Genomic DNA, 13,602 nt, shown 5'->3' with positions numbered 1-13,602 from the left:
TTGTCCCAGGAGATAGATGGGGACGAACGTCCAGTCCTATACCTGAGTAGGAAATTCTCCTCCTGTGAAAAGAATTATGCTATCGTAGAAAAAGAGTGCTTGGCTTTCAAGTTGGCAATCGACATCCGGAGATACTACCTGTTAGGCAGGAAGTCCAGGCTAGTTTCAGATCATGACCCCTAAGATGGATGAGGGGAAGAAGGGGAAGAATGCCCAATGATTAGATGGTTTTTAGCATTCCAGGACTTCAATTTTCATGTCAAGCACAGGCCAGGAAAGTTGCATGGAAACGCAGATGCCCTGTCTAGACTCCCCTGCTTAGCAAGTGGAGGTGCTAAAACCCCCAACATTAAGCAGAGGGGAGATATGCGACAAAGTCACTTGTAAAGTGCTGGAGGGGAGATCTGCGCATAATGGCATCAGTGATATAAAACCCAGAGATTTTCCTCCATCACACTAAGTGCAGTGATGGGTTTACAGCTAATTTGTATAATGGGCTGAGTTTTATGTGGACTTCCATAGAGCATGTGGGAGGATGGCCACCTTATCTAAACCTCAGGGTGTGGTCTGGGGCTTAAATAGCTGGCCTCTAGAGTAAGTAGTTGTTCAGTATCTGGAGAGGAACACTCCAGAGAAGTGTTTGTGCCTGTGTTAAAGGTCCTGAACCGTGGACCTCACTAACCCTGAGCGGGTTGATCCCGCTCGAAGATGGACTGTGTTTTGTTTTTGCTCTGTTGTTTTGCCCAGAGGGCCGTGTTAACTTTTCCAGCTTGGTTTATGCTGCACTTAATAAACCAAGGACATTCTTAAAGAGACAGTGTTCGGTTTCTTCCTCTGTGTCCAGTGGAGTGAGCCGATCTACAACAATATAATATATATATTATATATACACACATACATACATACACAAACAGTGCGTTGTGATAGTATTGGCCTCCCTGGAACTTTTCAACCTTTTCCTACATATCATGCTACAAACAAAAACATGCCAAATGAACATTTTGGGTGAAGAATCAATAATTGGAACACAATTGTGAAGTAGAACAAAACTTATTGGTTATTTTAAATTTTTGTGGAAATTCAAAAACTGAAAAATGGGGCGTGCAATATTATTCGGCCCCTTTAAATTAATACTTTGTTGCGCCACCTTTTGCTGTGATTACAGCTGCAAGTCTCTTGGGGTATGTATCAGTTTTGTACATCGAGAAACTGAAATCCTTGTACATTCTTTGGCAAACAACTCGAACTCAGTGAGGTTTGATGGAGATCGTTTGTGAACAGCACTTTTTAGCTCTTTCCACAGATTCTCGATTGGATTCAGGTCTGGACTTTGACTTGGCCATTCTAACACCTGGATAAGTTTATTTGTGAACCATTCTATTGTAGATTTTGCTTTATGTTTGGGATCATTGTCTTGTTGGAAGACAAATCTCCGTCCCAGTCTAAGGTCTTGCAGACTCCAACAGGTTTTCTTCAAGAATGGTCCTGTATTTGGCTCCATCCATCTTCCCATCAATTTTAATCATCTTCCCTGTCCCTGCTGAAGAAAAGCAGACCCAAACCATGATGCTGCCACCACCATGTTTGACAGTAGGGATGGTGTGTTCAGGGTGATGAGATGTGTTGCCTTTACGCCAAACATATCATTTGGCATTGTTGCCAAAAAGATCAATTTTGGTTTCATCTGACCAGAGCACCTTCTTCCACATGTTTGGTGTGTCTCCCAAGGTGGCTTGTTGCAAACTTTAAACGACACTTTTTATGGATATCTTTGAGAAATGGCTTTCTTCTTGTCACTCTTCCATAAAGGCCAGATTTGTGCAGTGTACAACTGATAGTTGTCCTATGGACAGACTGTCCCAGCTGTAGATCTCTGCAGATCATCCAGAGTGATCATGGGCCTCTTGGCTGCATCTCTGATCAGTCTTCTCCTTGTTTGAGATGAAAGTTTAGAGGGACGGCCCAGTATTGGTAGATTTGCAGTGGTATGATACTCCTTGCATTTCAATATGATTGCTGGCACAGTGCTCCTTGGGATGTTTAAAATTTTGTATCCAAATCCGGCTTTAAACTTCTCCACAACAGATTCACGGACCTGCCTGTTGTGTTCCCTGGTCTTCATGACGCTCTCTGTGTTTCAAACAGAACCCTGAGACTATCACAGAGCAGGTGCATTTATACAGAGACTTGATTACACACAGGTGGATTATATTGATCATCATTAGTCATTTAGGACAACATTGCATCATTCAGAGATCCACAATGAACTTCTGGAGTGAGTTTGCTGCACTTGAAAGTAAAGGTGCCGAATAATATTGCACGCCCCACTTTTCAGTTTTTGAATTTCCACAAAAATTTAAAATAACCAATACATTTCGTTCAACTTCACAATTGTGTTCCACTTGTTGTTGATTCTTCACCAAAAATTTACATTTGGTATCTTTATGTTTTGAAGCATGATATGTGGGAAAAGGTTGAAAAGTTCCAGGGGGCCGAATACTTTCGCAAGGCACTATATATATATATATATATATATATATTATATTATATATAAATATTATATACATAGTGGGTACAGAAAGTATTCAGACCCCTTTACATTTTTCACTCTTTGTTTCATTGTAGCCATTTGGAGAATTCAAAAAAGTGCATTTTTTTCTGATTAATGTACACTCTGCACCTCACCCAAAGATTGTATACCAACAGAAAGGAGGGTGGTCGAGGCTTGATAAGCGTCCCAGCCACCATCATGGATGAAACTAGACGTATCCAGGAATACATCAGAAGAATGGAGCCAGAAGATGAGATGCTGAGAGAAAGCCTAAGGCAGCAACAACAACAGTTCTGGAAGGAAGAACAGGAACATGAAGTGCCATAGCAAGACAAGCCGCTGCATGGGATGTATCACTGACAGATAATGGAACTGGCTGACATGGAGAAATCCTACTAATGGCTGGAGAAAGCTGGACTTAGACAGTACAGAGGCACTAATCATAGCGGCACAAGAGCAAGCACTAAGTACAAAATCCATAGAAGCAGGAATCTACCACACAAGACAAGACCCAAGGTGCAGACTATGCAAAGAAACCTCAGAAACAGTCCAACACATAGTGTCAGGATGCAAAATGCAAGCAGGAACAGCGTATATTGAACGCCACAGCCAAGTAACGGGAATTGTATACAGGAACATCTGTGCAGCATATGGGCTAAGTCCCCCTAAGTCCGGGTGGGAGTCCCCAGAAAAAGTGGTGGAACATGAAAGGGCTAAAATCCTGTGTGACTCCAAGATGCAGACAGATAAGCAGGTGTTGGCTAACCAACCAAACATTGTCATAGTAGACAAGGATCAGAAGACAACGATGATAATAGATGTGGCAGTGCCAAGTGACAGCAACATCAGAAAGAAGGAACATGAGAAGCTGGAGAAATACCAGGGCCTCAAAGGAGAACTGGATGTGGAAGGTGAAGTCAACACTGATTCCAGTGGTGATAGGAGCACTTGGAGCAGTGACCAACTAAGAACCTGCGCAGAACCCTCAAACTCCCAGGCCTCTGGTAGAGGACCCGAGAATGAGAAAGGACAACAAAGACCACCCCATTGAGGGGTGAGAAGGAAGTGTATATGTACACCTCAAATTTTTTAAAATATTATATCTTTTCATGGGACAACACTGAAGATATGACATTTTGATACAGTGTAAAGTAGTCAGTGTACAGCTTGTATAACAGTGTAAATTTTGAGTGCCTTCTGAATAACTCAACACACAGCCATTAATGTCTAAACCCCTGGCAACAACATCGAGTACACCTTTAAGTCAAAATGGTCAAACTGTGCATAAAGTGTCAATATTTTGTGTGGGCACTATTATTTTCAAGGACTGCCTTAAGTCTCTTGGGTATGGAGTTCACTAGAGCTTCACAGGTTGCCACTGGAACCATCTTCCACTCCTCCATGACGACGACATCATGGAGATGGTGGAAGTTAGAGATCTTGCACTCCTCCACCTTGCATTTGAGGATGCCTTACAGATGCTCAGTAGAGTTTAGGACTGGAGATATGATTGGCCAGTCCAACACCTTTACCTTCAACTTCTTTAGCAAGGCAGTGGTCATCTTGGAGGTGTGTTTGGGGGTCACAATGCTGTGCACCATGGACAAAGGAACATCAAGATCTCTCGAGATGGACTTGTAACCTTGAGATTGTTGATATATTTCAACAATTCTGGTTCTTAAGTCCTCAGAAAGTTCTCCATCTTTAGTGGACCACACAGACACCCAACGCAAAGATGTGAGACAATTTCTGCCCATTTTATTTGATTTCAGGTGTGATTTTCATATTGCCCACACCTGTTACTTGCCACAGATAAGTTTGATCGAGCGCCACATGCTTGAAACAAAGTTGTTGCCCAAATTTTTGGAAAGGTGTCCACAATTTTGTCAGGGCTCATTTTGGGGGTTTTGTGTGAAATTATGTCCAATTTGACTTTTTCTTCTCTGTTTTTTTGTGTTGTTCCAATACGCACAAAGGAAATAAACATGTGCATAACAAAACATGTATAATTGCAATAATTTTCCGGAAGAAATACTTCATTTTCTGGAACAATTTCAAGGGCGCCAACACTTTCAATCACGACTGTAAATGTGTAGAAATGACGGTAATCATTTAACCTTTATTTTACAGAAAGCGATGCTCTTTTTTATTATTATTCATTGAACCGAATAAGTCTATTGGAGTGACTGAAAAGGGGAAAGCCCACATTAAAGCAATGTGTTCTGCAAAAGGTTATATGTCACTACAACATTTAATACATTTTTCATTGCGTTGTGATACCCAGGTAACAATTCCGTCAGTTTGACTGTTTTTGAGAGGGGTCATCACAAGCTAAGAGACTCTACATGTTCAACAAGAAACCTCTTTTGTTTGTTTCCTTCAAAGCTCTGGCCTCATTTCCTAACTTAAGTGCCTATCAGTCATAATAACGGGATTTATAATAAAGAACTTGGCGGTAAAAACCAACACAAATACAAAACTAACATGAAATGCTCAAGCCTCCTTGTTACGCAATTATGTGAAATGTTCTTTACATACAGGCTAAAGAGTTATTATGCAGCTGGGTATTTTTTATTTGTTATTAGCTACCTGGAAAAGGTCTCTGAAGGATGGATGAGCAGCTGGATTGGGAACAAAGGGAAGGGCATAGAATGGAAGGAATTCGGTAGTCTGGCTCAGTGCCGCCCCGCTGGTTTCCAAGTAGGTTTTAAAATGAGAAATCCGCTCTTCACAGTCAGCACGGTCCTTTATACAAACGGGAAAGTAATATGCATTATTATTTTTACTTCATGTCAAATGTACTCTCCAAGACACAAACACTTATTTAAAGACCTGTTCACATCCATTCAGATTAACTGGTACTTTTTTGGTTAAAATTCATCCATAAAACATTATGCCGAACTCTTTTTCATATAACAACTGACTGTGAGTCTTAGTAGTAAATTGTACTTATTTTTATTATTAATGCTTTTTATTATTACATGCTTTTATAGCGTCATTTGTTCCACAGCGCTCTACAGACGTCATCATCACTGTCCCCAATGGAGCTCACAATCTAAATTTCCTATCAATAGGTCTATGGAGTGCAAGAGGAAACTCAAACATATACCGTATATACTCGAGTATAAGTCGATCCGAGTATAAGTCGACCCCCCTAATTTTGCCCCAAAAAACTGGGAGAACTTATTGACTCGAGTATAAGTCTAGGGTGGGAAATGCTCCATATATTATTCCCCCATATGGTGTCCTCAGAAGAAGCTCCATAGATTATTCCCCCATATGCTGCCCCCATAAGAAGCTCCATAGATTATTCCCCCATATGCTGCCCCCATAAGAAGCTCCATAGATTGTTCCCCCATATGCTGCCCCCATAAGAAGCTCCATAGATTATTCCCCCATATGCTGCCCCCATAAGAAGCTCCATAGATTGTTCCCCCATATGCTGCCCCCACAAGAAGCTCCATAGATTGTTCCCTCATATGCTGCCCCCATAAGAAGCTCCATAGATTGTTCCCCCATATGCTGCCCCCATGCTGCTGCTGCTGCATGTAAAAATAAAAAAAATGACATACTCACCTCTCCGTCGCTGGGTGTCAGATTCTCACCTGTGCTGCGTCCATGGCTGCTCACCGCTATCTGCCATGTCATCAGTCAGTGACGTTCAGACTGCAGGGGGCGCGGCGCGCACTAATCACGTCACCGCACCCTCTGCTGTCTGAAGTCACTGACCGATGACAGACAGCAGCAAGCAGCCATGGACGCAGGACAGGTGAGTATCGCTGTACTTACCCGTCCTGACGCTGTGTCTTGAGCCCCCAGCTTCTCCCCGTGCTCTCTCTTCCTGCCTTCAGTGGTCACGTGGTGCCGCTCATTAAAACTCATGAATATGCGCATATTCATGAGTTTTAATGAGCGGTACAACATGACTGCTGAAGGCAGGAAGAGAGAGCACGGGGAGAAGCTGGGGGCTCAAGACACAGCGTCAGGACGGGTAAGTATGACCTGACACCTCCGCCCCCTCCGACCCCCTTTGTATATGACTCGAATATAAGACGAGAGGGGGACTTTCAGCCCAATTTTTTGAGCTGAAAATCTCGACTTATATTCGAGTATATACGGTAATCCCCTTGCAGATGGGGATTTGGTGGGATTTGAACCTAAGACCCCAATGCTGCAAGGCTACAGAAAAAGAGAAAGAGAGACACATGTAAAGTGCTCTAAATGAAGAAAAGATCCTAGTGCTTTTTTTTACCCGGCAGCAAAAACCTGATCTCTCGGCAGTAAAAAAAAAAGCAGATTTTGTTGGCTTTTTTTTTTTTCTGTTTTTCGGCTACGTTTTTCAGGATCCCAAAGTTCAATTTTGCTTCCACCACACAAGCATGAACAATGCAAGGTGTAAGACGTATGTGAAACCATAAAACATTTTGGTGAAAAAAAGGCAATTTGATACAATTTAGTGGGGGGGGGGATTGTGTTTGAAAAAATGGTGGCTATTCTGAACAAAAAAAGTTAAATGAAAAAAATACACAATTGAAAATGTAAAAAGAGAGGGAGAGTTGAATTGGTCAGGAATAGTTTACTCAAGACATTGGCATGGGCATTTTGTAGGTCAGGCATAGTTTACTTTCACACATTGGTTAGCCTTGAGTTGCTGAAGCACTGTCCAATTTCCCACATTGGTCAGACATAGTTTAGTTTAACACTCATCACTAATTTAATTAAACTGTACTAATGCTAGCTGTCATTCTCAGGTGAGGAGATCAAGACAGTACTGTTCAAACTTGAGAAAAATCACAAAAACACTGCAATTGGTTTCTGCACTTATTCATTGCTTGCTATGGGTGCAAAAACACTGAAAGAAGTGACATGCTGCAGATTGAAAAAAAGCAGTAGTTTTCCAATTCAGTCAGGAAAAAATTAATGTGAATGAAATTTATGAAATCTCATAGCTTTTCATTGTACTGAAAAACGCATCTTATAATTTACATAAAAAAACACAGCAAAAATGTAACGTGCGAACATAGCCTAAATGTCCTTTTTACATGGCTCCAAATCTGCATTTAGCCAAGCATACATGCCCGCAGAAGCTCCTAGAACGTACACTACTGTTCTCATAGTCCTACATTCACCAAGAGATCCAATTTGGCCTCCGTCTGCCTGGTATGTATTTGCATATTTACAGGATTTTACTGTGGCTCCTACACAGAGGGCCCTAGCAATATGAAATGGATCTCTAATGGAGAACGGATGCATAGGTATCCTCCCATAATGTGGCCACTTTCTGGCATATACCTCCTGGGCGTGCACCTAAATGGGATTTAGACAATCAGACCAACCTTACAGATGAAAAACTGGTCTGCAGTTTTCCATTTACATCAAAAAGCAATGGCCATTTAGACACCGAGCTTCTACTTTCCCGCTCTGCTCTTTCAATGGGGCATCACTGCCAATGTCAGGCTGATTGACAGAAGGCAGTTGAGAGCAGGCTGTCAATCAGCATGATGACAACAGTGATGCCCCATCAACAAATCATAGCGGAAGAGAGGGAGCTGCTCTACTGAAGTGAGATCACAGAAAGTCGAGTAATCGGAGCCTGAGCCGGGAGATCGTTGCAGGGAAGAACATGCAGGTAGTTACCACATACTTGGCAGTAAGTTCTTAGCGCCATAGGAAAAAAAACTCAGACAAAGCCTTTAAGCTATGAACCACTTGGTAGATTTTTCCCTAATTATTGTACATAGATTTTATATCAGAGTTTATAATTTAATGTCTTCAATTACTTATCACAAGAATTTTTTTTTTTTAAATGTTCTCCACCCACAATACTTCATCATTCTGGTATTTGATTTTCTATAAATCACGTAATAATTTGACTTACATAATTCCAATTAGTAATCTTTTATATAGGCCAAAGAGGTTGGATTAAATCTATCCCAGATGGATCAGGTATGGGAATTCACAAAAATGTTGAAGAAAAATTTAACAGGATTGAAGAACATACTTCTTACAAAATAGCAACTACTACAGTGAGCAGACTGGCCAGTATGTAAGGCAACTATTACTGTCAGAAATACAACATTAGACGCAGCCTGATCAGTATTAGAACAGATATTTGACAGAAAAGGATTTCTATCACATTTATTGTACTTGGGGTGTATCTAACTTTAGCATATGGAGAAATAATTGCTTATAACCAGGAAACATAAGGGAGGTGCAAGGACAAATTAGTACAGTAAGACGGAGGAGAGGGCATTAATAATCACAGACAATAGACCATTAAATATAGCCATGACAAGGATATGAGTAGCCATCTTTTATAAGCCAAGAAAAGCAGACCACTCCCGAACAGCGAGACAGATATCTCACTTGCCAGATATGGAGCAAGGTCCAGGAAGTCTATAATCAAAAATCCAGACCCCCAATCCTGGTTTGCAAAGATCCAGCTTACTACTTCAAAAAAAAGATTTCATACACTCAAAGATTCAACTCTTTTGGGCCTAAAGAACAGAGCTATGCTGTGGTTCTCCCTACGATCTGTCGCGGATGTCACCAGTACCAATATCGTGAAGGCAGTCATTTTTACAATGCTTCCCTGTGAAGATAGTACAAGGCTATTCTATGTATTCATAGCCCTCCACAGGTTAGAGTTGTGGAAAAGATTGTAGAGGCAGGAGTGAGATGGAAAGATAAATGAGGATGGAGGCCAGATTACATATGTCGTCTGAGGGGGATGACGTTTTAGCTAAAGGCAAAGGCTTGTGGCAGATCAGCAGCCGAACTGGAAGTCTGGCGGGTATGAGGGCACTAATTTCGGCTTTCTATACATACTCAGAAGAGCTGCTGGTTGGACAGACTTCAATCACGCAACTTAACTGATAGAAAGGAGAAGGAAAATAAGTGAAAAAGAAAAGGAGAACTGAAAAAGTTCACACAGTAGTGATGCATTGGTGGTGAGTGATACATCCCAGACCAAATCCACATGGTTTTGGGTCTGTGAAAAGTTCACCCTTAGAAGCATCCTGTTAAACCCCCTATACACTTTAGATCGCTGTTAGTCCACTGATGGTTCGGCTGACAGTTATCTCGCCTGACACTCCATACACAGGAGCGGTTGCTCGGCGCTCTTGTGTTCTCCATGAGAGCCACTGCCAGACATCTATGGTGGTGGCTTAGTTCAGAGAGATATCAACAGTCTTAAATTGAACATGCCGGATTCCTAACTCCCACAATAATGTCTAGGGTCATCATACATTATCCTGTCAGTCCGACCAGTTGATATCAGTAGGTTCAGCTGACAGGTTAACATAAATGGGTCTGCAAGATCACACATATACTTACACCTTAATGTGTCTCTTGCCCTGTACCAAAAATACACTGCGTAAAAACTGAAAAGGTTGATATTTAATTAACTAGACCAACTGCACAATATATACCAATTAACTTTGTATAAAATTTGTATAAAAATAAATCTTTCTATAATAAAATTAAAGTAAAATAAGTCTGCAGACTTACAATTCGTCCAAGATTATGCTTTAAGGGAAAAATGGCAAAGTGGATATGGAGGTAAAATTCTAGCTTTTGAGCCAAAGGATCATTATTGCGGGTGTCCGGAGGAACTTGTTCATTCCACGTCTCAAAGAAGGTTTTTCTCTCCCCATCTTCAAAGGCTGTGAGGAGATCTTTCTGCAATACACGACATGAGAAGACAAAGGTCAGTATAAGCGGGCTGCAATTATGTCTCCTAGATTCATGGATATTCAGGAATACCATTAATGGCAACGCTGGCAGGTATAAACCTTATATAGGAATCTCTCAAATCTAAGGCTCCGTCTACAATAACATCCCACTGGTGACATTTATTGCAAATTTCATCAGAACTGACCAGAGGAATAGCACAGTAGGCTGCCAACATGGCAGACAGCATGATGCAACTAGTGATGAGCAAACGTGCTGGGGTAACGTGTTATTTGAGCATGCTCGTCTGCTAACCGAGTGTCTTCAGCGTATTTGAATAATATTTTCGAGTCCCCTAGGCCGCATGTCTCGCAGCGGTTACACAGTCACAACACATATTGCTTGTTTGTTAGGCAATCCTCACGTGTTGCAGCTGTCTAACAGCCGCGAGACATGCAGCTGCGTGGACTAGAACATATTTTTCGAGCACGCTGAAGACACTTGGTTAGCACACGAGCATGCTCGGATAACACGTTTGCTCATCACTAGATGCAACTCATTGCAGGCAAGTCTGATTATTGTTGGGATAAGAGGGGAATATACCGACACCAAGAATGATTTTAGGGTCCAAATAAAAGATTCAATCAGCTGACAAATGATCAGTTGTATGTTTACATGGGTCAATTTTTGGGGTCACTTGTATTCATTTATGGCCAATCAAGGACAGGTAAAAATCCAACCGGTCAAACACTATTAAGGAATGACAGAAAGTTAATATCCAGACTGTACGAAGAGTTAAGAACGTCCTCATCGGCTATTTTACAAGGAGAAGGGATGCGTCTTATCATATCCTGTTACTCTGACACCTATGTGCTCACCTCCATGACAGGAAGGATGACCTTAGACTAACTCACTCTCTCTTCTAAATAGAAAAGAATGATGCAATATATCCTAAGAGACAAGACGTTTCCTAACATTCACCACCCTGTCTGCAGGAGGTGAGGATCAGCTCCACCAAGGCGTTGCCACCAGGCGGCCGCCCCCTCCCCAGTGTGAACATTCTTCACATTGCATGTCTCTCTGCAACCTACATCCTTAATTACAATAAACGTCCCAATGATACTGGCCTCGGAGACTGCCAGCATTTAATGGCTCAGTAAATATATACATATTCTACATTCCTAAAACACAGGCACAGAGGACCCCAACACTGCAAACAAACGCAAAATGGTACATTCAGCAAAGATTAAGCTTTATTTAAGGATTTAAGGAGAACCAATCTATTGCCCGCACACGCTTGTTAGGAGGCGTATAGACAACCACACAGATATTCTGTATATACAGGACGTCTACTTTATGCACACGACTATATACAGCTTTTGTGTTGTACAAAGGCCATCACAGCCCAGATCAGAATACTGAGGCACAAAGAGGGAACAAAAGTGGCCGAAAGAGCAACACCTTCGGGGTGTGCACCTCCAAACCTTCAAAACGCCTGTGTGCACACCTGGCAGAAATCACGCAGATGTTCCTTCACATGCTTTAGTTTACGCATTCAAGGGCGTCTGATGGAAAACCATAATTTTACAACAGCAACACTATTTTAACCTCTTTAACCCTCAAGCCTGTTTTCACCTTCATGACCACCTTCATGACCAGGCCACATTTTACAATTCTGACCCGTGTCCCTTTATGTGGTGGATCCATTCGATAGAAAGAGAAAAAGCAGCACTCACCATTTGCAGGATTAACCTTTCTGACATCGGGGGTACATTTACGCCCATGTCGGACTCCCTCCCTTCGATGTGGGCTCCGGCGGTGAGCCCACATCTTTCCCGGGACATGTCAGCTGTTTTGAACAGCTGACATGTGCCTGCAATAGCTGCAGGTGGAATTGCTATCCACCCACGGCTATAAACTAGTTAAATACCGGTCAAACTCTGACAGCGGCATTTAACAAGCGCTTTCGGCAATCGCGCCGGAAATACACACACTGGTGATCCGCATCACGTGTTCACAGGTCAACGTTGTGTTGGCATGGCAACCAGAAGTCTCCTGGAGACCTCTATGGTTGTCCGTGCCGGCTTGCTGTAAGCGCCACCCAGTAGTCGGCGCTCATAGCAAGTGAGTAAATCTGCTATATAGAGGCGATCTGATCATCGCCTGTATGTAGCAGAGCCGATTGGGTTGTGGCAGCTTCTAGTCCCCCATGGAGACTATTGAAGCATGCCAAAAGTAAAAAAAAAAATGTGTTTAAAAATATAGAAAAAAAAAATAAAAAAAAAAAATATATAAAAGTTCAATTCAACCCCCTTGCGTCCCATTCAAAATAAAACAATAAACATAAAATCAAACATACACATATTTGGTATCGCCGCTTTCAGAATGGCCCAATCAAAAAAAAGGCTTAACCTGATCGTTAAATGGCATTGCGACTTGCGAGAAAAAAAAGTCAAAACGCCAGGACTGTTTTTTGGTCACCACGACATTGCATTAAAATGCAAGAACCGGCGATCAAAAGATCGCATTTGCACCAAAATGGTATCATTAAAAACGTTAGCAAGGCACGCAATAAATAAACCCACAACCAACCCGAGATCAAAGAAAATGGAGACGCTACGGTTATCGGAAAATGGCGCAATTTTTTTTTTTTTTTTTTTTTTAGCAAAGTTTGGATTTTTTTTCACCACTTGGATAAAAAAAAAGAACCTAGACAAGTTTGGTGTCTATGAACTCGTAATGACCTAGAGAATCATAATGGCAGATCAGCTTTAGCATCTAATGAACCTAGTAAAAAATTCAATCAAAAAACAAGTGTGGGATTAAACTTTTTTTTGCAATTTCATCGCACTTGGAATTTCTTTCCCGTTTTTTAGTACACGTCATGGTAAAACCAATGGTGTCGTTCAAAAGTACAACTCGTCCTGCAAAAAATAAGCTCTCACATGGCCATATTAACCAGAAAATAAAAAAGTTATGGCTCTGGGAAGGAGGGGAGCGAAAAACGAAAACAGCTCAGGATTTTAAGGAGTTAAAAGTCCTTTATAGTGGCAATCAGGACATGCTTGCCGACTGCAGGGGAATGAGCACTGCACCACCTTATTCCATTTTATTGACATAGCAAGGGTGATACATACTCTTTTTTTTTTTTTTTAAAGCCGTGTTCTGGCGCCGCTGACTATCTCTCTCATTTTATGAGGTAATAACTCTGGAACACTTAAACGGATCCCATTGATTGTGAGACTGTGTTTACGTGACATATTGTACTTTATACTAGTAGTAAAATTTGTTTGATATGACTTGTGCTTATTTATGAAAACAAATTGATAATTTTGCAATTTTCCAGCTTTTAATTTTTATGCCCTTAAATCGGAGAT

The 13,602-nt window shown here is 41.5% G+C and overlaps 1 protein-coding gene across 5 annotated transcripts in view; it reads right to left on the bottom strand.

Annotated features, from left to right (window-relative positions):
* Nucleotides 1-13,602, bottom strand: part of ARMC9 (armadillo repeat containing 9) — a 322,758-nt gene that overhangs the window by 274,803 nt on the left and 34,353 nt on the right. For all 5 annotated transcript variants that reach the window (XM_073589306.1, XM_073589303.1, XM_073589307.1 and 2 more), the window contains 2 exons: nucleotides 10,064-10,234; nucleotides 5,141-5,296 (listed from right to left, as the gene is read on the bottom strand). In XM_073589306.1, the coding sequence (XP_073445407.1) occupies nucleotides 5,141-5,296; nucleotides 10,064-10,234 (327 nt within the window). The remainder of the gene's footprint in view (nucleotides 1-5,140; nucleotides 5,297-10,063; nucleotides 10,235-13,602) is intronic.

Source organism: Dendrobates tinctorius, unplaced genomic scaffold (genome assembly GCF_039654945.1).
Source record: "Dendrobates tinctorius isolate UK_male_01 unplaced genomic scaffold, ASM3965494v1 ptg000107l, whole genome shotgun sequence".
NCBI lineage: Eukaryota > Metazoa > Chordata > Amphibia > Anura > Dendrobatidae > Dendrobates > Dendrobates tinctorius.
The sequence above is the reverse complement of the archived record's forward strand: the minus strand, read 5'-3'. Positions and strand labels throughout refer to the sequence as shown.